The 25760-nt window shown below is 40.5% G+C and overlaps 1 protein-coding gene across 1 annotated transcript in view; it reads left to right on the forward strand.

Moving 5' to 3' along the window:
• COL28A1 (collagen type XXVIII alpha 1 chain) overlaps window positions 1-23568 on the forward strand; it is a 74349-nt gene extending 50781 nt beyond the window's left edge. The window contains exons 21-37 of the mRNA XM_088474856.1: window positions 229-300; window positions 797-865; window positions 1376-1444; window positions 2200-2268; window positions 2437-2505; window positions 3270-3338; window positions 5822-5890; window positions 6006-6074; window positions 6523-6603; window positions 10288-10323; window positions 10818-10854; window positions 11781-12338; window positions 14792-15177; window positions 16461-16557; window positions 18605-18757; window positions 20982-21173; window positions 21450-23568. Coding sequence (XP_088330982.1) covers window positions 229-300; window positions 797-865; window positions 1376-1444; window positions 2200-2268; window positions 2437-2505; window positions 3270-3338; window positions 5822-5890; window positions 6006-6074; window positions 6523-6603; window positions 10288-10323; window positions 10818-10854; window positions 11781-12338; window positions 14792-15177; window positions 16461-16557; window positions 18605-18757; window positions 20982-21173; window positions 21450-21457 — 2103 coding nt within the window. The 3' untranslated portion in view covers window positions 21458-23568. The remainder of the gene's footprint in view (window positions 1-228; window positions 301-796; window positions 866-1375; window positions 1445-2199; window positions 2269-2436; window positions 2506-3269; window positions 3339-5821; window positions 5891-6005; window positions 6075-6522; window positions 6604-10287; window positions 10324-10817; window positions 10855-11780; window positions 12339-14791; window positions 15178-16460; window positions 16558-18604; window positions 18758-20981; window positions 21174-21449) is intronic.
• The last annotated feature ends 2192 nt before the right edge of the window (window positions 23569-25760 follow it).

Below are 25760 nucleotides of genomic sequence, written 5' to 3' on the forward strand. Positions count from 1 at the left end.
GGCGAAAACAGAAATAAACATTGAAAACATGTAAAATGCTAATGATAAAACATGCTCAAATATAGAAAAATGTTAATATAGTAAATCTAAAAAATAAAAGACAAATAGAAAGGAAGGGGGGGAGAGGGGAACTTGCCATGTGCACCAATTTTGATAATTCATTGTTTGTTTAGATGCATACATATGTACTTGATGATATGCCTTGTGGTGAATCTGCTGTTTTTTTAGGGTGATCAAGGACAACGTGGCATCCGTGGGTTAACAGGACCACCTGGACCAGCTGGCCCATCAGGACCAAAAGTAATTAAATCTTATTGTTATTGCAAAATCTCCATTTCAACACATATTTCTATGTCGCATACGGTAAATAACAAATAATATGGTAAAAAGTTACCAGAGTTACTGTTGTATCTCATGATCTCATATTAACATCAATTAGAAGTCTTTAACAAAACTACATCAACAAAACGACAGCAGTTCCTCTGTGTAGCCTGTAGGAGTGCTGCACGATATTGTTGGGAGAACCTATGTTGGCGGTGAAAACTCCAAACAAGAACATACCATAAAAAGTAAACATCACTGAGCTTGAATGTGCTGATATAGATATCATTTTAACTTATCTTTGCATTTAGAAACATGTTACATATCATATGTGTATGACCAGATAGTTAAATCACCATGTAAGTCAATGATTATTATTCATAATATCACAAAGTCAAGGTCAGGAACCAAATATGACACTAATATTTGGTTTTCAGTGTGTATTATTGAATATGATTGTCTCACTGTATGTTAGGGAGAACCTGGAGCTACAGGACGCCTTGGAATGCCAGGTCCCCCCGGACGTGCCATTGTGGGTCCTAAGGTATGTATTGCTATTTGCTACAATAGAATCACTACTAAGACTTTGTATCTTTTATGGAATGTCAAAGCAATATTCCATGGCACAAAATTAATTTTATGCACTTGAGACTTCATTCCACCGACTGGAGTGCATGTGCAAAGCATAATGAATCAGCTAATAGGCCTAATGTATTTTAAAGTGTGGGTCTGACCATAGGATCATTATTGGGCTTTTAGCTATGGGTGGTAAGTTTCCAAACGAACCAAACGGGACAGATCTTGTTCAATTTGACCACATACATTTGTGGCTAAATTAACATCTCAACTGTTATCAGGAGCAGAAGGACCTCAGCATGTGTAATTATGTATATTACCATAACTCCTAGTGCCACAAACACCATAAATAGACTATAACTTACTCAGGGCAGCCCATCTATACTTGCACTTGGTTCTATAGAACATTTGGATTATTAGGATTTGGCCAATATTCCAATGTCAATATTTACATCATAAAATGTTTGTATTATTCCAGGGAGACCTCGGCCCACCTGGTCAGCAGGGTCTAATTGGAGAAACCGGAATTGGCATTGCTGGTCCGAAGGTAATATGACAGATGGTGAGGTATGCTGTGACTAATACCCCTTTTACACCAGAGCAAAAACCTGGGTTTTGCTGGGTCTACCGGGGTCGCAGCTCAGTGTAAAAGGGTCCCTGAAAAATAACCCGGGTCAAGTGACCCAGCAATCCAACTCAGGTAGCTACCAGAGTTGGACCCAGGATGGACCCAGGTAATGGTGCAGTGTAAACGGTGCGACCCGGGTTATCCGACCTGGGTCATGCCTAAAATGAGCTGATTGGTGGTTGTGGAGCAGTCACCTCCCACTTTTTATGACCTCACAGATTTAGCAGGGCAGACCTGAGTTCAGTGTGAACAGAGCTGACCTGGGAGTAACCCAGATCGAAGGTGTAGTGTAAATGGGGTCTGACCTGGGTCGGAACCATGTCCAAAAACCCAGGTCGGAGGGTGGAGGAAATGTCTTAATAATCTTTATTACGATTACTAATATTTATATTTACCTATTTATTTGTGCGTTTATGTAAAATAGGCATATTTGAAATATTACAAAGTGGCAACTATATTTGGATGGATTAAAATAGTTTTTCTGCCACTGATTAAAGTGATTTAACATATTCTTTATATTCGATCCATCATTCAAAAGGTATATATACCTCTATATATGCTTTACCTGACAACATGTATAATAACTCTCAGTTTAAGTAGAGCAAAGGAAACAAAATATATGTTTCCCATTATTCTAAAGTTAATAAAATGTAAATGTATTTTATCTTCTATAGGGTGATAGGGGCAATCCAGGCCCACCCGGGCCATACGGACCTAAGGGAGATGGATTTGCAGGACCAACTGTAAGTAAAAAAAACAGCCCATAGATTCACCATATTAGAATTGATGGGTGAACTGATTACAACATAATAATTGTTCTGTATGATCTTTCAGGTGTAAAGTAAAACCTTTCATAATATAGAAAGTCTTATCAAACTTGCTAATCCCCACCTATCTATATTATAATATAGGGAATGCCTGGTCTTCCAGGACTTCCAGGTGAACCAGGACAAGAAGGCTTTGGATTACCAGGACCAAAGGTACCATATAAATCAGATGTAATAAAACTTCACTAGCAACTGGCAATGTTACTTATTGATAAAGCTTCTATGCATTAGGGAAATGTCTCATTAGTGACTGTATCCAATGCTAGTTAAACTTGTAGACACAGTAGGCATTCACTTATGATTGCTTAATAATAATGATGGCGCCTAATGGAATTATTCATATTACCAATTTTTGTTCTTTGTTAATGCTGGGCACACACTGATTGAGATATATCTCAGTTATGGCCACAATATCTGCTTTACTCTCCTGGAGAGGAAGCATTTCCCTATTCCTCCCACAGGGGAAATGTAGTGCCACATTTGGCCGACCAATTATTAGATCTTTAGGACATGCTGAAGGATTTCAGCATATCCTACAGTCTGATAATTATTGCTCATACACTGTTCAATTATCGGACTGATCAGCTGATTATCGTCTGATCGATACAATAATTGAACAGTGTATTCCCAGCATTTGCTTGATTGATTCTGATTGAACAGTTTCTCAACAAAATTTGAAAATGAGATGTTATACCCAATATACCAAGTAAAGAAGGATCACCAATTACAGCACCCAGTATTTTACAAATATGACAGCTGGACTTAAGACAACTATAACTACTTTAAAAGAACTTCAACTTGTAACACGTGATATATGTCAAATTATAAAAAAAATCCAAATGATTTTGTCATAATGACAGAAATGGTGACTGTTTTTGAAATGCTTTAATTATTTAATATCATATATTCATTTCTAGGGTGACCCGGGTTTCAGAGGTCCTATTGGTCTTCCCGGTCCCCCAGGGGAAGGGTTACAAGGGCCAAAAGTAAGTAAAGTGGTTTACAAAATCCAGTCTATTCAAGATGAACACTGTTCTGCGACATGGATAAGGATTTAGGGCCTGATTCAGAGCCGTTCGCTATTTGCGGTCGTTCGTTCAAAAACAAGGGGTGGCTATTCAAATGATCAGTTTGCAAATTGCAGTCTGTTCACACCTCTAAGTCTGAATGAGCGAGCAAAACATACGCTCGTTTATTTGTTAAAAACGCCCCCTGGCCGCACGCACCATACGTCATGTCCGCTATTTATTAGATTAATCGAGTACATCGACCAGTGTATGAACTGCTCGCTATTCTTGTGGTTGGTTTTTGCTACCACAATCTTGCGAGCAGTTCTGGCTATAAAATAACCCAGTGACGTGGTCAATGACGCTGCTGTATTAATTATGCACACCCATAAAACGCCCGTTTTGACCTTTAAGCACGCCTGCGTTCGGATCTCCACTCCCCATTTTCAAGCACCTTCCCCTGTTACCACCCACATACGCCTCATTCTGTCACTCAAAATAGCAGGCATTCGCTATATTGCGAGCACATGAATTTCGGCCGCACTGACTGGTTCGCGCATGCGTATAACGATCCGTACGCATGCGCAGATGTGCGAACATCGCTCGGAACGAGCGTACTGCCACTAGCGAGTGGCTCTGAATGAGGGCCTTATTCCAGAGAATGTTCCTTATGTAATATATAACAATGTTTAATTGCTGTTGTGGTCATATGGTGATAGTAGGCTGATTGTTGTTGTCTGTTTTGCTGTTACTGTGCTTTTGGTATGTTTGTTTCCTACAGTTTTAATGCAGGTGATTTTTCTTGGAAATAATATTGATCATGGTATATTATTTTTATCTACTGTACAATTTTCTACATATTTGATTAGCTCTTAATATGGCAATGAAATGCTGCATGATGTGTTTGCTTCCTCCTAAAATAAACAATTAATTGTGAAAGAAGCACTATCAGGTGCACCTACTGCCTGCACTTAGGCCCGTATTCAATTACGGTGCGAAAAGTCCGTGCTGGATTCTTCACTCCACATCGGAGCTTTTCTGGTGATAAAGTATCGGGCGCGTGCCCGCTTTATCCCTGTATTCAATTTGGAGCCGGCGAAAACAGGAGCCTGCGATAAGGTAAGTATCGAGAAAAATAGGGGAATTTTCGGGAATTCATTCTGGCACCCCGCTAATGATGTCCAGAAATGGGGGATCACTGTGGGTACCCCCGTTTAGCCCTGCAGAATGTGTTCTGCATTTTTAAATAGCCGCGGCAGATATTTTTTTCCCGACATTGGCCCGTATTCAATATTGGAGGCGAAAAGTCCGTGCTGGACTTTTCGCTCCACATTGGAGCTTTTCTGGGGATAAAGTAACGGGTGCATGCCCGCTTTATCCCCCTATTCAATTTGGAGCCGGCGAAAACAGAAGCCTGAGGAAAGGTAAGGATCAGAAAAAATAAGGGAGCTTTCGGGAAATCATCCTGTGACCTCCCTAATGATATCCAGACATGGGGGAATCACTGTGGGTACCCCCGTTTAGCCCTGCAGAATGTGTTCTGCATTTTTAAATAGCCGCGACAGGTATTTTTTCCCGACATTGAAGAAGTGATGCAGAAGAGCACTTAGGTTTTGTTTTTTTTCATTTTTAAAAGTGTTTCCATCAAATTTGGGGTACATGAAAATGGGTACTAGCATATTTTTAAGTCCCTAAACTAATTTTTTTAAAATTCTGCAAAAATGCACCTGCCGCTAATAGCCTATTCTAGAAAACACCTGCCGCATACTTACAGAATACCTCTGAACCTATTTCACTATTTTTAAACACTGTTCCCCATTTAATTTTTTTTTTACCCCAAAACTAAAATAATTTTTTTGGGTGTGCCTGATTTTTTTTTTTTACTTTTTTTGACACAGTTCGTTTTTTGGGGCTATTCCCAGGGATGCAGGCTATTTTTTTAAAGCCTGTACCCCTAAACCCCAATTCTGCACTTTTTTTCGCCATGTAAAACTTGGTGAAAAGTTATCCCCGTTTTTTTTCAAAGACTTTTCGAACCTGCGAAAAGTCTTTGAAATTGAATACGGGGATAATTGAAAATTTGAAATAGGCAAAAATGACAATTCCGACTTTTTGCAGCCTAATTGAATACCCCTTTAGTGGAGACAGAACATTTGTGGGCTGAAAGAACATTCATTAGAGTTCCATCTATGAATTTACTAAGAACCAGTGACACAACTGAGGCTTGGAGAATAAAGTGCATTGTAAATCACTATTGTCTCTTGAATTGCCTGGCTGCATTATCAGAGCAGTGGTTCCACCTACCTGCCTATAGTGTCTTTAGGTGATCAGTACACCTTACAAGATATTGCTAAAAGCTAAATATTGGATACAAACAACAACAAAAATATATTATTTCTGTATATTTTGTCTAACCAACCTTTACGTAAGCTATTCATAAACAAACAAACTTCTTTTTTAAGGGAAATGTGGGAAAACCCGGATTGTCAGGCGCTCAGGGACCATCAGGGGAAGGTATACAAGGAGCAAAGGTAAAAGCAATACTCACTTCACTTCTGTGTGGCCATGTTCTCTATATAATGGCTTTTAAATTGTCCTCATGTTTTTGAAATTAGTTTACACACATTATTCACATTATACTTTCAGGGAGAACAAGGAGCCCAAGGTGTGCCAGGCCCTCGTGGTCCGCCAGGAGAAGGTCTTCTAGGTCCAAAGGTGAGAATCACATTTATGTTAGAAGTTTAAGCTGAACTTTGCCTTTAAATGAAGCTAAACCCCTAAAAATGAAAATATGTTCTGTTAAAATGTAATTCATACATGTCACAGTGATGAATATACAATTTATACTGACCAATTTGACAATCTCAACTGACTAGGAGGTGACCTGGTGGCTGTAACATACTGTGTGTATTGAATGAAAATACTACAATAATGAAAATTATTTGCACTGATTATTTTTAAGATGTAATATGTAAAATGGCAATTAATGTAGAAACATATATGTTGATCCGTGGGGTTAGGGTATTGTATTTATCTATATAGTTACTGATTACGGGTGTTGCAGAGTGAATGACTTCTGAAGTATTATAAAGGTGTACACAGCTCCAGGTATGGGAGCTTTATTTATACGAATCAGGAAATGGAAATATATTTTGCTTTTCAGGGTGATCGTGGATCTGCTGGTGAAAGAGGAAGAAAGGGAGATAAAGGTGATAACGGAGAACCTGGAGCACCTGGCGAAACAGTAAGACGTCTTGTCACCTACTGGGCAGAGATAACGGCATGAATGGGATTTACAAGCACAATAGTCCGTATCACACAGTTGCAAAATCAGGGCCAAAACTAGGATTTTTGTCACCCGGGGCAAGGCCATAATTTGTCGCCCCTCCAAAAAAAAATACAACAGAGAGGACGAAAACGGTGTGTGGTTTTGTGACACAGTAATGCCTCTTATAACACATTATGCCACACATTAATGACCCTTATAACACATTATGCCACAGTAATGACCCTTATAACACATTATGCTGATTGGCTGCCAGTCGGCGAGCACTAATTGGCTTGCGACCGGCACCACATTACACTGACAGTGTCTCTGTGCCTCTCAAGGCCAGGATGCGGCAACAAACCCACAAAAGCAGCAACCTAGCCTCCTGGCAGCCTCTCCTCGGCACCCCCTCAAATCTGGCTCCAAGTCACGCGCCCCCTTAGCCCCCCTAGTTGCGGCCCTGGCAAAACTCCACTATAAAATCTACACATGACTTGCCATTTCTGCTTTGGCACTCTATAGAATAATGTCTTTCCGCAATTCATCCTGCTCACTGGTGTGACTGGGATATAATGGGGAATTCTGGTACAAATATTCTAGGGGTCCTTTAGCATAAATTAGCGTCATTTAGCGTAAAAAAAAGAAACTATTTCTTCAATATTACATAGAAACATTCACAACCAATGTGGAAAAAGGAAAATATTTTGTGGAACAGTTTTGAAAATTGGTAACGCTTCAGCAGCTTACAGTAGAGCAGGGTAGTATTATGTACAGTATACATAGGTTTTTGCACCCAGAGTTAAGGTATGAGTGAAGCAATGGGGATGAGACCTTAGGCACACAATCAGGGGTATTCAATATAGGAGCGATAAGTCAGTTTTTGCGTTAATATCGGAGGTATGACGTCATTATCGCAGGTTTTACTTTTACACCGTATTCAATTTCAGAGACTTATCGCAGTTTTGAAAAGTCTTTGATAAAAAACGGGGATAACTTTTCACCACTGAATAGGTGGCGAAAAAAAGTGCAGAATTGGGGTTTAGGGGTGCAGGTTTAAAAAAAATAGCCTGCACCCTTCAGAATGACCCCTTGAAACGATCTGTGTAAAAAAAAAAAAAAATCGGGACACCCCAAAAAAAGCACTTTGAATTTGGGGGTCAAAAAAAAAATGTTGGGGAACAAAGTTAAAAAATAGCGAACTTGACTCTGGGGGGGTCCCCAAGTATGGCCCAGGTGTTTTTTTCATTGCAGCTCCTTGCGGCAGGTGGGTTTTTCACGATTTTTTCAAATCTCTTTAGCAACTTTAAAATATGCTGACCCCCATTTTCAAGTACCCCAAATTTGCTGGGCATAGTTATTTTTCCCCCCCAAAAAAATCTAAATGCTCTTCTGCACCACTTTCTTCAAAGTCGCATTTATGCACTTGCCGCGGCTATTAGAAACCCCGACTTCCTTCAGCAGTTAAAAATGGGGGTACCCTAAGGAAAACCCCATGTGTAGACATCTTTAGGGGGGTCCCTAGAATATTTCCCGAAAATTCCCGTTTTTGTTATCCTGTAAAAAAAATTAGTAAAAATTTACAAAAAAAATGACATAAGGTCCCCCCCCCACAAAAGCCAAACCAGCCCCAGGCTTGCAGCCAGTGGTGGTTTCTAAAAATACGGGGAACAAAATGTGTAGGGTTCCATCGTATTTTAGAAACCAACCCAAGGCTGCAGGGACTAGTGCTGGTCTTAAATATAGGGGGCAAAAACGACGTGGGGTACCCCCTATATTTAAGACCAGCACCAGACCCAACCGACCGGGGTGTAATGCCACAGCCCGGAGACCCAATCACCGGGGCTCCAGGTCCAAAGCATTACACCCCAAGTCGGTCAGCGCAAGCCGGTGATCTCAGGGGAGTCGGGGACCCCCCAAAAAAGTGTCCCCCATCTCCCAAGCACCACAGGCTTACGCTGAAGCCTGGGGCTCATCCCCATACCCCTGGAGCGGTGGGTATGGGGGTAATAGGGGGGCCAAATAATGTAAGACTATTGTAATTTACAGTGGAACTACAAGTGCCAGCATGCCTGCCATTTTGCACTTGTGGAACTACAAGTGCCAGCAGAGATGCGGCACCTGTAATTTCACTGTAAAATAAATAGTTAAAAAAAGACAAAACACACACACCGTGCCCAGTATAAGTTTATTACATACACCTACCCATTCACACATACTTACCTATACCAGATGTTCGGTCCCCTTGTCCAAGTAGAATATCCAAAAAACATGGCCCTGCAAGAAAGATTTCATACTCACCTACATCCAGCGCTGGTCTCCGCAGTAATCCATGGGATTTAAAAATAAAAAAACGCATTTAGCCGATCCACGCTACAAGCTATCTGTATGTGTGTTGCCACACATACAGATAGCTCCCGAATGCCTGCTATCGGCACCTCACGGGGCATTGCAGTCCCGTCAGCGGCAGCGCTCACTGTAGAGTGCCCGCTGATTGGCTCCAGCAACTGACAGTTCCCCCATGTCTGGACATCTTTAGGGGGGTCCCAGGCATATTTCCCGAAAATTCCTGTTTTTTTCCTTAAATGGGGTCAAGGTTCATTTTTAAAAAAACAGGGATAATTTTTCAAATCACTATAGCAAGTGAAAAAAATGCAGAATAGGGTTTTGGGGGTGCAGGCTTATAAAAAATACCCTGTAGTTTTGGGAATGTCCCCTTAAAAGGAAATGTTAAAGAAAAAAATTCCCTAAAAAAATCGGGACACCATTAAAAAAAAATAAAAAAATTTGGGGGGGTTAGAAAAAAAAAATGAGGTAACAAAATTACCAAACTAACGAAATTATTTCTGGTGGGGTCCCCAAGTATGGGGCAGGTGTTTTATTCATTGCGCAAAGTAGCGGCAGGTGCATTTTTGCAGAATTTTTAAAAATTACCTTTAGGGACTTAAATATATGCTAGTACCCATTTTCATGTACCCCAAATTTGATGGGACCACTTAAAAAACGAAAAAAATAACCTAAGTGCTCTTCTGCAACACTTCAATGTCAGGAAAAAAACACCTGCTGAGGCTATTTAAATCCCCGACTTTCATTTAAAGGCTAAAACGGGGGTACCCATAGTGATCCCCCATGATTTTCCAACTTTAGGGGGGTCTTACAAATTTTTTATGGAAAAAATCGTAACTACGCAAATCCAACTTCGGAGGTTCCCGTTTTCGACGATTTCAAATTGAATACGGGGATACGCGGGAGTGCGCCTGATACGTTAACGCAGAAAAAAACTCCGATATGAAACGTTAACTTCGCCAGGGAAGTTAACCTTTCATATTGAATACCCCTCAATGTCTCTTTCCACTAGACGTCATTTTCATTGCTCAATGTATATGTTCCAACCAGGAATACTGAATGCCCCAGGCAGCGTTGTTAACAGCAAATGTTAAAAGTCCTATTCTGACTGCACTCATGGTGGACCAAAGTGCCTAGAACCGATCTTTCACCAGTCAGGCCAAACCACATTTTGCCCAAGCAGAGCAGTTAGACGACTATTATACACGCATGCAGACTGACAGACTTTACAGCTCGTCTGATAAAAACTAGACTGATTCCTGTCATATTTTGACCATATTTACAAGCGTCTATTTGTTTTGTTTTAATTTATTACAGGGCAGAGCTGGAGTTAAAGGAGAAGCTGGATTAACAGTAAGTCTATAATAAATATTTGAAAATAAAATACTGAATAAGCACGCAAGAGACCATTAGCTTTCCAGTGTACAAATATTTCCATCAGGCACTGACATTTCCAAAACTCTAAAAACAGACCGTGGTTAATCATACTACTATGAAGGATTCTGCATGGAATATATTACAACCTATTATAACTAAGAGCAGAGGACAATAGCTTACACATGGGTAATACTAAAATATTTTTCTCATGGTAACATTAGATAGCCCTTTAAAGATATTGAATAAAAATATTCATTATGTTTCATGTTATTAATCTTTACATTTGTTCTTTTCTACTGAATTATGTTTACCCATAATGTAACATTTGTTCCAAATAACATGACTCTGGTGGTGAAATAATGCAAGTGACTTTTTTTGACAATTTATTTTAAAATAAATTTGTTTGCAGATATATTTACTGTAGCAATTTTATAAGGTATTAAAATCATCATGTTATTTAAATCATATAGAGAGAAGATATCATTAAGATGATAAAAGAGATTTGTGGTAAGTAATAACACTGCTTCATTTTTACAATATACTGTAGTATGTCTTTTCTAACTGATTAAAATGAGCTCAACAATAGGCTTAATTGATATGTTATTAATAAATTGAAATTCATTTTGCAATGAAACACAGTACCCTTCTATAGCCAGTATGGGATAGTGTTGCGAATTACAGATGTGACCACATACATCTTACCTCCACGTGAGCGCCGTGCGACTCGGTAGCGCGAGCATCTTTTTGTGAAATCCCGACAGCGGATTCCCGACAGGATGAAGATTCCGACCGGGGCAGGTAAGTACCCCAACCCTCCCCTGTCCCCACCCTAACCCTCCCTTAGTGTTGCCTAACCCTAACCTCCGCCCTCTAGTGCCTAACCCCCTCTTACTGCTCCCTAAGCCTAACCCTCCCGGGGGGGGGGGGGGGGGGCTAACCCTAATCTCTCCCTGGGTGTGCCTAATTCTAACCCTCCTCTCTGGGGGTGACTAACCCTAATCTCCCCCCCAAATCCTAACCCTAGCACCGCTAGACTACCTAATCCTAACCCTAAAATAGGCGTTGGTATTTCGATGCCTGTCTTGAATCCCTTGCTGGGATTCTGATGTCGGGATTGAGGCCAGCGGCTGCCGGTCTCATAACTACATCCTGCCGTGGTAAGAGCAGAAAGCTTACCTATCTACTTACCGTGGATTTCTGTTCGCACCTCAGGAGAGTGCGAATGGAAATCCGTGGGGAGTGCAGCTTGCAGGTTTACCACAGGCTGCAATTAAATAGCCCCAGGCACTTAATCCTGGAGCTACAAACCCACGATCAGCACTGCGGGTAATTGAATATGGCCTATGAAGTGATGGTAAAGTACCTGAAATAAATACAATGCAGTAATGGAAACATTTAAGCTTATAATTAATTTATATATTTGTCCTCCATAGGTTGTGGTGTAAAATGTAAAGAGATACCCATGGAACTTGTCTTTGTAATAGACAGTTCTGAGAGTGTTGGACCAGAAAACTTTGAAATTGTCAAAGACTTTGTGACAGCTCTTGTTGACCGTGTAACAGTAGGCCGAAACGCCACCCGTATAGGACTTGTTCTGTATAGTTTAGAAGTACGTCTAGAGTTTGGCCTGAACAGGTTTACTACGCAGCAAGACGTAAAGCAAGCTATCAGAAAGATGCTGTACATGGGAGAGGGTACCTACACTGGTACCTCTATACGGAAAGCTACGCAAGAAGGATTCTTTGGCGCGAGGACTGGTGTCCGGAAAGTAGCTATAGTCCTCACAGATGGTCAGACAGACAAGAGAGAAGCTGTGAAACTAGACATAGCTGTCCGGGAGGCTCAAGCTGCCAATATAGAAATGTATGCCATTGGGATTGTAAACGCTACTGATCCAACACAACAGGAATTCTTAAGGGAGTTAAATCTGATTGCTTCTGACCCTGATGCAGAGCACATGTACCTAATTGATGACTTCAACACCCTTCCAGGTAATAAAAAAAAAAATATTAATTTAATACTTAACCTTTCTTGGTGTTAAAGACGTTTTACGCCTACTGTGTGACCTAAATGTAATAATCTTCCATTTGCATATACAGCCACTACATTTAATGCAGCCAGGGCCGGCTTGAGGCACGTTCGACTCATGTGGTCGAACAGGGGTGCCATCCCATAGAGGGCGCACCCCTCCCAACTATCCCGATTTCAGCGGGACAGTCCCACTTTTCAAGCATTGTCTCGCTATTCCACCCGTAGACCGAATTGTCCCGCGGGTGGTCGGGAGGTTGGGCAGTGCCGGACTCCGGAGAAGCTGCATCCATTCAGTGCAGGGAGAAGGCTGTGGGAAGCCCTGTTACTGATGGAGTGCTGAGCTTGCCCCAACCTGACTTTAAAACGGGAGGCGTGCCATACGGATATACTCCCAAATAATGTAATTTAGGGGGTGGCCTATGGTAATTAGGTCACATCCCTTTTTGGTTGCGCGTGGCGGGTTATCAGATGCCTTAGTCCCGTTCTGCACAGGGTGCAGCTCCTACTGAAGCTGGCCCTGAATGCGGAAATTAGTTTTAAGGCAAAGTCAGTTTGGGTTTGCCTTGAAACAAATTGCCACTTTAAATCTAGCTGCTATATCACCAAATGGCTTCTGCAAATCGCAGACTATTAAATTTTGGGCCTATATATCTATATTTGTAATGATTTAAAACAGACTTTGAGTTTGGACTAATTTATACTTCATGGGATGCCTTCGTTAGATTGATATGTATATAAACCTACGTAACAGTAATTTAAAAGGAGATTTCCCCCTTTCGATGCCTTTATAGTATTGTATTGTATAAACCCTCCTTCAGCTTTTATTATACACATTGTTTTATCTTTCCACCTTCTGTGCATTTCAGTAATGTATTTATTTGACCAGGCATAGCATTTTAATTTCATTGTCTTTGGAAACAACAAAAAAACGCTTTCTGGAAACATTTGTATGCTATGTAGGGAAGACAGATGGGATTTTCCTATATTTTAGTGTCACAGAAAAAAAGAACTACTATGCATAAGCATATTTATAATGGGTGCACCGTGTGTGGTGCGCACGGGTCCCTGGTTCCAGGGGGGCCCCACACCGCACACCCTGCACCCAAAGTATACTTAACTTGCTCCAAAAAGTGGTTACGGGATGCAGTTATTATGCCGGCTAACCTGTTGCCGGCAGTCGAAATACTGATGCCACAATCCTGGCGCGTGGGCATAATGCAGACGCCGATATCAGGATACCGTCGCCGGCATCCCGACTGCCGGAATCCCGAGGTAAGCCGGGGATGGGGTGGTTAGGATTAGTAGTGTTCACTCTAGGTCTGGCGGCAGGCAGGGTGCCGGACCTAGAGCAAGGGCACTTTTGCGCCATGCGCGCCCAAAAAGGGGGCATGACCAGTGAAAAGGGGGCATGTCTTTATGATGCGTCCCCTTTTTGTCACTCTTAGGGGCGTGCCCAGCACTTAAGTACATGCCGGGCAGCCCCCAAGCGCTGCGGTCACTGTGAATGGATGCCGGGCGCATGGTGCTCTGTCATTTTCCCCACCCGCGGGACACTGCGTTAGGGTTAGGGGAGGGGGCAGGGGAGGGTTAGATTACTTACCTAGTCGCGTCGGGATCTTGTGCTGTCTGGCTTCCGGAGTTGGTATTTGAACTGGCGGCTAAAGAGCTGTCTGTATTTCAATACCATTCCATGGTTACCTCCTACCCGGTGACATACTTGGGAACATGGCACAGTGCAGTGAAAGCAGAGATCCAGACACTGTGCCAGAGCTTTGCTCTCATGTGCGCATTTGTTATCTTTCTGAATATCACTGGGAAAATGGCGCTGCAGAGAAGGAGGACCCGCTGCCGAATCAAGGTTAGATGCGGGGCCCACTGCTCAGAGAAGAGGGTCCACTGCACACGGGACACCTCGGGCACTAATAGGCCCTTGCTACTATGTTTGATCATATAAACACATGGCCGAAAAGCAAAAATATTAAACAATGGGGTACAGTAAATGTGTGCACAGTGAAAAGGAGGCACTGCCTTTAGCAACCAATGAAATAGATATTTTTCTAGTATGGTTTAGAAAATGAAAAGCTGACTTGGAATAGTTGCTATGAGTAAAACCTAATTGTCTTTTTTACACCAGTTTTTATACAGTATGTGTCCTGAAATGCATTTAGTAGAAGTTCCTTTCCCAGGATTCTTATATTAGTTAGTCAATGACCATAACAGGAAGGGAGACAACCTATTTAGTGCCTTTGTTTATTTAATTAATTTTGGTCATGTATTTTCTTACTTTTGCCGTGACTCATTGCCCCCTTGCTATATGCTAGCTAAAATGCTACATAGTGGCTGCTGAGGGACTTTCAGGCGACAGTTGAGTAAGACGGTTATTATGACTAGTTGTCTCCTTCACTTTCCACAGCTTTGGAGTCTAAATTGGTTAACCAGTTCTGTGAAGATGAAAATGGGGCTCTTATCTACAATCGAGTCGGAAGCAAAATCAACACAGTGTACAATCACAAAGGGTCTTCCAGTCCTACCAACACCATCAACAGGGAAAGAGTTGATGCAGAGGAAACCATTAGGTTAGAAGAAAGCGTTAGGTTAGAAGAAAGACGTCGAATAGAAGAAAGACATAGAGTTGAAGAAGAAGAAAGGCGTAGACTTGAACAAGAAGAAAGACGCAGACTTGAACTAGAAGAAAAACAAAGGATTGAACAAGAAGAAAGACGTAGACTTGAAGAAGAAAGGAGAAGAATAGCTCAGCCTGAGGCAACGTTTATTGTTCCGCGAGAGCCAAACATTTCGGTACGAAAGTTGTTTCTCTAATTAAAATGGATCTGAAACCTAAACACATTTCAGGTAGACATATATCATTTGCTAGGAACCAGTAAAGTGCCTCATGAATATACTCTAAATTTCTCTGTATTAGGTGTTAGCAGTTAAAATAATGCTAAATAGTAAATGCATTTTGTTATACGTAAGGAGAAACAGGATAGCAATGTGGGCATCATAGTTGCAGCTGAAACTTGACCGTATTGACAAAAATACGGTGTTCTTTCATCTGTTTTTTCGGTGTAACATTTGCTTTTTTGGGGCATCACTCTGCATCAGTCCCTCCATCTGCTTTTGGATGCAAGATGACATTTGTGGTCTAGTAGCACTAGATGGTATATATTGCTTTGCAAGGGTTTAGATCCCCTTTAGTGATCAATTATCCCATTGATCTACAGCATTAGGTGCTTTTTGATTCTTAAAGGCTGTTAGAACAATATTAGTATCAAGTGATGTACACTAAAAAGTAGTAACATATACTGGCCCTGATTCAGACCCGCTCGCAAGTGGGTCGATGTTCTGCACTGAGCATGCGCACGACGGAGGGAGCTCCGTCGTGCGCATGCGCCAGACGCGACGAGCGAAGGAAAGTCCTTCGCTCGTTGTGTCTGATCAAAGGGGGTGTGCTGTCGATGTTGATTGACAGCACGCCCCCTTTGGTGGGCGTGCCGGGGCGTGCCTCCCTGACGGGGGCGTTCCCACGGGAACGCCTCCCGTCAGAAGCCGGCCCACTGACATCACAAAGTGATGTCAGTGGGAGTGATTTTGGCTCTGATAGAGCCAAAATCACTCCGGAGCTTGCGGTTGAAAACCTCAACCGCAGGCTCCGGCTCGCAGTTTCGATGGTCGCGATGGTCAAGACCATCGCGGCCATCAAACTGCACGCTCGTATAGGCTGTGGGTGGTGACCCACAGCTATACGAGCGTCCAGGAGGACGCTCCATTTTTATGGAGGGCGGCCCTCATTCAGAGCGTGCGCTCTGCTCAGAGCGTACGGCTCTGAATGAGGGCCCCTGTCACTATCTTAGCTGATAATACACCATATCACATACAGTACTTAGCTGATAATACACCATATCACATATCTACTGAGTATCTTCGTCTTATATTATATAAGTGGCTGACTACAATTCCATGTGAGCGTTAAAAATTTAGTTAACTGAGGCGTGAACCTGACAGTTATTGATGGTTACAAGTCACAACTAGAAGAAAAATTGTTATATAGTGTGTCAGTCTACTGTGTATTGCTATTATAGGGAGGAAAAGTTGTGCCAAAAGAAGATGAGGAAGAGGAGGAAGAAGATTATGATGACGAGGATGAAGAAATAGCACAACCTCCTTCTAACACTAAAGGTAATCGATGCCTTGTATAACCAGTCGCCCCACACTGTTGTCACCTTGTGTTATTCTTATTTCCAGTGCGCCTCCACTCAGTCACTATCACCTCTCCGCCCTCCCAGGGCCCTGGTTCATTGTGTACTATTGTTTTTAACTATCACTGTATTGATCTTTGCCCCCCTGTAGTCTGTTTGAATCTTTCCATATTGTGATGTGATATATTGTAAATTTCCTTGTACGGTGGTACGGACAAGCGGTGGAGCCATATAAATAATAGTTAACAATTCATTGATACTTTAACTCTTATCTACATTCAAACCAATATGCATATAACCAATATCAATTAGAGACCATTGGCGCAATGCAGCACCCGTTTAAGGGTTCAGTGCATACCATTATACAGATGTGCATGAAGTATGAAACTACTGTACAGCCACGCTGACCAGGTCAGGCCACCTCTCTACTGCATAAGACGGGCAAGCTGTTGCACAGTGTTGCAAGCTGTTGTATAGTGTCTAACCTATACAAGTTAGAGAATTTAGTATGTGTGGTCTAAGATAATGTACATGGACCAACAATGCCAAGTGAAGGTATTTTACAGAAATTACCATTATGATACCTTCTTAAGGAAGATTACTCACCTGCACAAAAATATCATTGGCTACAAAGAGTTTATAAAACTCCATCTAGAAGATACTACAGAAATGCTGCTTATATTTGGATGAGAATAAAGTGAAACTTTTTGGCTTGACTGTTAATTAGTATTATGCAGCACAAATCAAGCACTGAACACCAGCAAGTTAGCACCATCCCCATACAGAAGCATGGCAAGTGTAGCATCATATAATAGTGATGTTTTTTCATTGGCAGGAACTGGCAATCATGTTATTATTGATGAGAAGATGAAGGGTGCACATCACAAATATACTTGCACCTTAGAGAAATATTGGCAGAGTTGCTAAGGCATTGGGCGGTCCTTGGTATTGGGTGGGGTTGTGGTTGTGGCATTGCATAGGGGAGTATGTGGTTATGCCACCCCTGCACTCCCGAGAACCTACAGAGGCCAGAGCTTGGGTAATTTGTACTGCCTCTATCAATCTCTGCACACTGGATGTGAAAGACCTGTGCTTCCACTTTAGCAGTCCTGGTGGTTTGGGTTTGCAGCCAATAAAACATCGGCTGGGTACATATCGTTAAGTGCATTCCAAGAGCTACACTGGGCAGCTTAAAATAAGGAAAATAGATGCCATTTTCAGCAATGGGCTTAGGGCTTGATTCAAGTTGGTTCGTAAGGCTGCATTCGCATGCAACCGGCTGCTGCAAAAAAATGCTAATGAAGGCATTCGCACTGCCGTCGCAGCACAAGATGGAGACGCCCAGCACTACCTAATGCCGCCCCCTTACCCTCTTCTCACATCCGTACTATTGTGCAAGTATGCAAAATCATCGGTAACATCGGAGCTACATGCACTCTTGTGGTTGACATGACCCTGCTGCAGAAGTTGCTAAACTATCTGCACACAGTGAGTACTCAGGCTGTGTATGGGTTCTCTGTGATAATTTATGCACGCCCCTGCAACGGCATTAGAACGCACTAACACGCCTGCATTCGCACGACCACCTCCCCCCACCACCACCCACTAGCAGCACTTCCTGTCAATCACTGAGTGATGAGTCTGCGTACTAGCTGTGATCGCATTCTCGATCGCACCGCCTGGTATGCGTACTGCGTCTTATACGCATGCGCAGAATGCAAAAATCGGCCGGCTGCCTGCGAACGCAGCATTGCGATTCAACCTGAATCAGGCTCTCAGTCCTCTATGAGAAGCCTGAAAGCTATCAGGACCCCCCACCAAGAAAGTACCAGCACATTGCAAAATAGAAGTGCATCCTTTGGTCATTAGGTACCAGGGTTAAATATTATTGCGATTGATTAATAAACAATATTAATAAATCCTGAATGTGGAATAATATAAAAAGAAGTTACAAATTGTAGAAGTACTTGGTGTGAATATGAACTAACGATGCCTGTTTTGGTTTTATGTGTGTGGTCCTACCGTAGTTGTATCTTCAGCAGAAATTTCATCTTCTTCAACACAATTTAACTCCGGATCTTCATCCCAATCGTCCTCTTCAACTAGAACCTCCTCTTCTACCATCATACTATCTCCATCAAGTTCGGCAGAGAAATTTGATACATTAATACCAGAAACAGGTGAACCTTACTCCTATCACCTACTATTGTACATGCCTGTGTATATAAAAAACAAGTGTTGTTATACTGTGCTGCAACAGCCACTATAGTTTGCCAGCCCACAAGTGGGAGATAATGTTTTATTGTGCTCATATAATACAAAGCTAAGTACTGTAGTGATAAAAATGATGTTATAACATTGGCTTGTAATGGCAGTTACTCTAAACCTGGCCCCCTCCCAACAGTGTCAGTCTACAAACTGTACTGTACTTCCCATACTAACTCTGGCATACCACCTTATGATGAAAACTCAGACACACCTGACAATCACCCAATAACAAAGCATTATTCACAACCAAAAATGTATAGAAGAAAATTGTATAGAAGAAAAGAATAAGACACACAGGATGCAGAGGACACATAGATAGAATAAAAAAACTCTGTAGAGTGTAGAAGGTGAGGCTCTTCTAAAAAGTACAATAGCAAAAATGAAAAGAAAAAAAATGAATGCTAAGGATACTCTATATAATAAATTAAAATAGACAGATGAGGGGGAAGAGAGAGATGGAGTAAGAGTGGGAGAGAGGGGAGTATGAGGAGGAGAAGAGGGGGAGTGCTGAAGAGAGAAAACCCCAGCAGTGTCAGGGACAACATCTAGCATACGCCTATTCTTAGTTGCCTCCAATAAAATAAAATCATTAGTAGCTATTATCGTCTTATTCCCTGTAGTAGTATAATTAGCTGAGTTTAGCCATTGATAGAGTTACCATCACTCATCTGACAGGCGAAACTGCTGAAATGGAATGCAGAAACTATATAGCAGTGATTTGTCATTAGATTTGGCAAACCATTGCTTGATAAATACAAATGCCATGTGGGTTTAGTGCTCCTTGACAGTTTTGCATTTAATAAATCAAATAACATGAAATCCTGCATTGTGGTGAAAGCACACTTTAGTAAATCTCATCCTTGGAATCTAAAAGTAGATCCAAGTCATAATGGACCTGATTCTGAGTTGCACCCCGCTCCGTATGCGGCCATAATCAGAGTCTGAATATTTTGCTATCCAACTGCTAATGCAACTATACGCACAACTTCATGTATAGGCATCGCTCCATCACGCAATCTCTGTTCACAGACCCTGCCGTCTTCACAAGTAACGGGGACTTACAACTACCCTATGCTTGGTGCAAGGGATCTGCATTAGGCGTCCCTTCCACATGCACAAGACCCAGAATAGGAAGCAACTCTTCCCAGTTATCAGCAGAGACACCTATGTCACGTATGATGAGAAATACCCGAGATCCATCTAACCCAGAATCTTGTGGTTTCCAGCAATATATTTCTGCTCTAGAAAATATACAGTATATTCCATCTTGTGAGACTCTGAAAACTTTTAATTTAGATAATTTTCTAGATGATTTTCAGTCCAGAAGTTATGGATGTGGTTCAGATTCTCATTATTGAAATAAAAATATGTGTTGCCATTATTAGATTGATAAACAATATTAGGGGGTGAGTCAGCAGAGGACGGATATGCTATCGCACCTAACATGGCAGTAGCTGCGATAGCTGTAATATGGTAATGCAGCAGCATGCATTACTGATATGGGCTGCATCCTTGGACTCAGTATCGGATCATCTGCATGTCCTTCAGCTGGCTAAGTGACCCATGGGGTCACACAAGCCCGCCGTCGCAGATGCTCAAAAGAGGCCAGGAAATCTCAGTCAGCTCCTGGCCTCTCCACGCCCCCCCCCCCCCAACGTCAGCGAAACACCTCCATTTTGAGAAATGGAGGCTGTTGCCTCCCCCTCCATGTCCAGAAACGGCAATAGACTGTCAATCACTGACAATCTGTGGCCGGACTGCGTGCAGGATCACAGACCCGTTCTGCGCATGCGCAGATTCCCGAACATCGGGAATATGCGATCAGCAGTGCACTAGTGTGCCCTTAATGAATAAGATATATATAGAACAATATAAGAAAGATTACAAATCATGTGTAAATACACTCGGGCAAAAAATATTTCCTCACCTATGTTTGTTTTCTGTTTGTGTGGTCTTACTGTAGTTTTGTCATTAGCTGAATTGTGATCTCCTTCAACAGTGTTTAGTATCAGTAGTTATAAACACAGAAGGGGTGACCAATGTTTTTTGTAATAAAATGTGGTTTATTGGAATCTGTATACGACATGATTGAGATGACAGTTTCGTCCTCAAACACCTTGTATTTTCTCCTATAAGAATACATCCAGGACGCACGCTGCAAGCTGCCATTAGACCAAGGTCCATGTCGGACATATACGATAAAATGGTATTATGACAAACAAGCCAATTCCTGCGCCCAATTTTGGTATGGGGGCTGTAGCGGAAATGGTAATCGTTTTGATACCGAAGATGCATGCAAGAAGTCCTGTGTCTTATATACAGATGGAGGTAAGTCATCCTAAAGATTAAACTAAGTTATTATTTTATGTCTTCTATGGATGACAATATCAAGGTGGATTTAAATGAGTTGGAAACTCACCATACAAAAATCTGTCAGTTGATAAACAGATTGTTATTCATAATCAGATTATGTTATATTATTAATTATTAATTTTTTAAGTGCATTATGGGTAAAATACCTTAAAAGCTAACGCCGTTTTTTTCAGAAATTATTATATGATATTCCATTTAACCTAAATAAAACTTCCTTTCTTTTATTTACAGAGAAATAATGTGACTTTTGCAGTCCTGATATAAGAGGTACTACTCGCTACTCAGGAAACTGAAGGATTCAATTATATTACACATCTTAAACATTTCCTTGAATGTGACAATTCACCATCTGCGCTGTTTTTGATGCCATAACTGTAATGTGACACGTTTTAGCTTTGAAAAATATCAGAGCAGACATCTTTATCTGAAAGTCATACTGATGTCAACATCTTGGGGGTTTCTGTTAACCAAGAGGCTGTATCATAATGGCTATCTTTAGAAATTAACGGGTCTCTGGCATTTGTTTTGGCTTACAGCATGGAAACAGCGGATTGAGACTGAATGATGTCTCTGGTTATATTGTGCAGTTCTATAAGGGGAGCCCAGGCCTACCTAGCGGAAAGACAGAGAACTTATAGCTCACAGGAAATGTGTACATTTTCATAGCATCATCACCCTTAGCAATGTAATATAATCATGAATAGTTTTCATATAGTGATTCTGAAATGTGTTTTGTAATAGTAATTATTTTTCTAAATGTAAAACTAAATAGTTGACTGACAAACATAACTTATATTTAAAATATTGAATTAGTCATTTTACATAGAAATCATTGAAACAGACACTGTCATTGTGCCAAATAAATGTATGTACCCTATGCAGCCTGTATAGTTTATTATTTTGATCAGAGTGTAGTGATGTTGTTATTGTGTGTTGTTGTTTTGATCCATTGAAAATATTGAATAGTGTAATGTTGAATCATAAAAGATTAAATTAATACTTTCATTATGCACTATATATTTTATACAACTCTCGATTGATAAATAACTCCATTCATCAGTTTTTATTTTAAGTTTCCTATTTATCCTCGAAACGTTTCAGTTAAATTTACAATATTCCTTCACTTGGGACTACAGTATGAGAGTGAACATCATTTTAAGACTAAAATCCAAGTCACCATGGCCAGAAGTTTGCTTAGACCATAACATCAACCTACCTCTTTAGGTCTCAAATAAGAAAAAACTGTTCCTGGAAGCTATCCCCAGTTATCCTAATCATTTCGGTTTACCAATAATCTGAATCATGGGAAAAGAAACAGTGTGTGTTGAAGAGTTTTAGTGGAAAAATTAGACTGCCTTGAATGTGAATCTCAGCTCTATTTATACCTTGCATCATCAAGTTTCCCAATTATGTTTACATGTGTGTATGCAAGAATATATTTTATGTTTGTCTTTATATTTCTATGCTGTTCCAATGCCTGATCTAGCAATTCCTCCATGGCAACTAGAAACAGCCCCACAATAATGTGTATTTCTTAAAATTAATCAAATTTAGAAAATATCCATTTTATTATCTATTATCACAAATCTCTGTCTGTGTATATATAAGCCCTGTCTACATTTATACTACATTCATCCACTTGTCATTTAGCATCACTTCCACTTGTCATTTAGCATCACTTGTAAAACTGTCACAGCTTTAACTGACACAGCATTGTTTATTAAAATGTGATGTTTTCTTTTCTGGGGTAAATTTATTAAAGTTCGATTTTAATTGATTAAAAATCAAACTAAATTGATCAACATTGATGTTGTGAATCAGGGGCTAAATCGCACATTTATTAACATTTAAAAATCAATATAAAAAATAGTTTGTTAGTAAATGTGTGATTTAGCCCCTGAAATTTAGATCGATTTTTAATCGATTAAAGTCAACCTTTTTTTAAAGTGATCCCTTATTGTTAAATGTCTTGTCATTAATAATATATTTATGAACATACCCTTCATTTTGTCTACCAACCACTAGCATAGGAAGGTGCTATTTACAACTATCATTCAATTTACTGACAAATCGTAAATATTTTTTCAAATTGTCATACATCAGTAAACAAAAACGAAAAAGTGTCAGTACAAATTAGAAATCCTTCTTAAAATACTACACATGGGACAACTAAGTAAATTATTTTTATGCTGTGTCATATTGTTTACCCATTTAGCTGCTGCTAGCATATCACTGTTGGTATAATATTGGTATAACAGAATACTGTACTGTATATCACTACAATTTGCTTTATGTCAGTTAATTTTATGCAATTTTCTGTAAAATAAATAATACAAGGGAATAAGATTAAATGTTTAATGTGTGGAAATCCATTTTTTTTGTTTTTAATACATCATTAAACGTTCCATACCAAAAACAATAGGTTGTGTTTTATAAATGATAAACACTTCATAATTACTTCTCAGAGGATCTTCTCTTTTCTTTTTAATTAAGTAATTTGTTATTAATTTTATAAAATACAAACATACAGTGAAAAAAAATACAGATACACAAAATCTAATATTGACCACTGAAATAAATGGTATGGACCCACAGACATCTGCATTAGTAAACCGAGATCTTATAGAAACTATAAAATTTCACACAACAAATATAGTAAAGCAGCAAATGCAGTATATAAATTCCAATAAAGAAAACAAAAAGAAAATATATAGAATAACATCCATATATTATAATTGTGCAACATTGAGTAGAAAAGAAAAAAATATTATTATAAATAAAATAACAAATAAATAGGAAAAACCAGAGAAGGGAAGAGACACCACACTATGCAAGTACTAGATCGTCATCGAAGGCTGCATCTAAACAGAGGGAGGCTTTACAAAGCCAACTATTTCTCAGCAATATACTTTTACAGACTTAACTCATAACTGTTCAGTAACAGAACTTACCAATATTACTAAAATTCCGGTATTATTGACCTAAACAGCTCAATCATAAGACAATGTACGGGCATAATTCGAATCAAGCCACCTGCCCCAGATGCGATCAAAGTTCATCTCAGCTTTGCGGCATATAAAAACAAATTTTTCATGCTGAACAGTGGTCCAAACCAAGGACAGCCAAGCATTATATTCCGGTCCTGTAGAGGCCATCCATGACCGTGACACACATACCGTAGCTGATATACACATGTTGACAATATATTGTTTAATATATCTGTCCAATATGTCATCTTCTAGTGAGCCCAAGCAGCAAATTAATAGTGTAACTAATGAGGGAGAAAGACCTGTATTAGTCAAAATTCTTAGAACTTTACCCCCAAAATTACTGACCACAGTACAGTCCCTTAGAAGGTGCCAGAAAGTACCACTACTTGTTTTACATTTAGGGCATATATCAGACACCCTCCCCAAACTTCATCAGACGAACTGGAGTTAAATAAGTATGGTGTAGAATGAACACTTGAATCTCTTGACATCTGACAGCAGTTGTGGAGATACGAGGAGCGTCAAGAGCATTATCCAAATCTGTATCACTCATGGGGCCTATATACTTTTCCAACTGTGATCTAAGATGTGATAAACCATCATTATGGTGAGATGATAAAATATGGGAATATGAATATGAAAGAGTTTTACCGGAACCTAGAGATAAAAGGAGTGACTTCAAAGGGGATATTTGAATTAGTGGAAGGCCATCTGAGAATTAAGCCAAAAGGGTATTACGGGAACCTAGATATAAAAGGAATTACTTCAAAGGGGATATTTGAATTAGGGGAAGGCCATCTGAGAATTGAGCCAAAAGGGCATGGCGTATTTGCAAATATCTATAGAAATATGTATTAGGTAAATGATGGGCTTCTTTTAGCTGTGCAAATGATTTAAGAACAGATGTGTAATTATAACTGACCCAGTGTGGTTACCCCTCTAGATCCCCATACCACCCCAGGTTGCAGGGAAGCTAACTGAGGAAATATTTGCAAGAGCTACAGAAAGACGTGTCTGGATCCAATCCCCGTACATTCCCCATATTTTAATAGCTTGCAACAGCAGGGGGTGGGGGGGTGGCGGTCAGGGGGGGGTGGCGGCATTACGTGTAAGTCTACCTGCAAGCAAGGCCTGCACAGGTGTAAAAGTAAGGAAAAGCCTGAGAAACCAATAAAGTGCATAGGGAATCTTGGGACTCATCTTGAAGCCATAAGCTTACAAGCACCATTTGCGCTCCATAGTAGTAAAATTTGAAGTTAGGAAGTGCCACACCTCCCGCAGACCTTGGTCTGGTTAGGACAGCCATACGTGGTCGACAATTTGCCCATATCAATGATGACAAAAGGCTGTTCAAAAGCCTAAATAATGTATCTGGAATAAAGACTGGACACATACAAAAATTTTAGCTGCACTACCATATTAATTAGAGTAACTCTACCAGTAACTGTGAGTGGGAGCCTGCACCAGGACCGGAGTTTATCTTTTAAATAGATAAACAGAGGCTCAACATCCAGCGCTATATAGTCTTTTGGGGAATTGGTTCTCCAAATTC

The sequence above is a fragment of the Taudactylus pleione genome, unplaced genomic scaffold (assembly GCF_031769625.1).
Source record: "Taudactylus pleione unplaced genomic scaffold, aTauple2 ptg000156l, whole genome shotgun sequence".
Classification (NCBI taxonomy): Eukaryota; Metazoa; Chordata; class Amphibia; order Anura; family Myobatrachidae; genus Taudactylus; species Taudactylus pleione.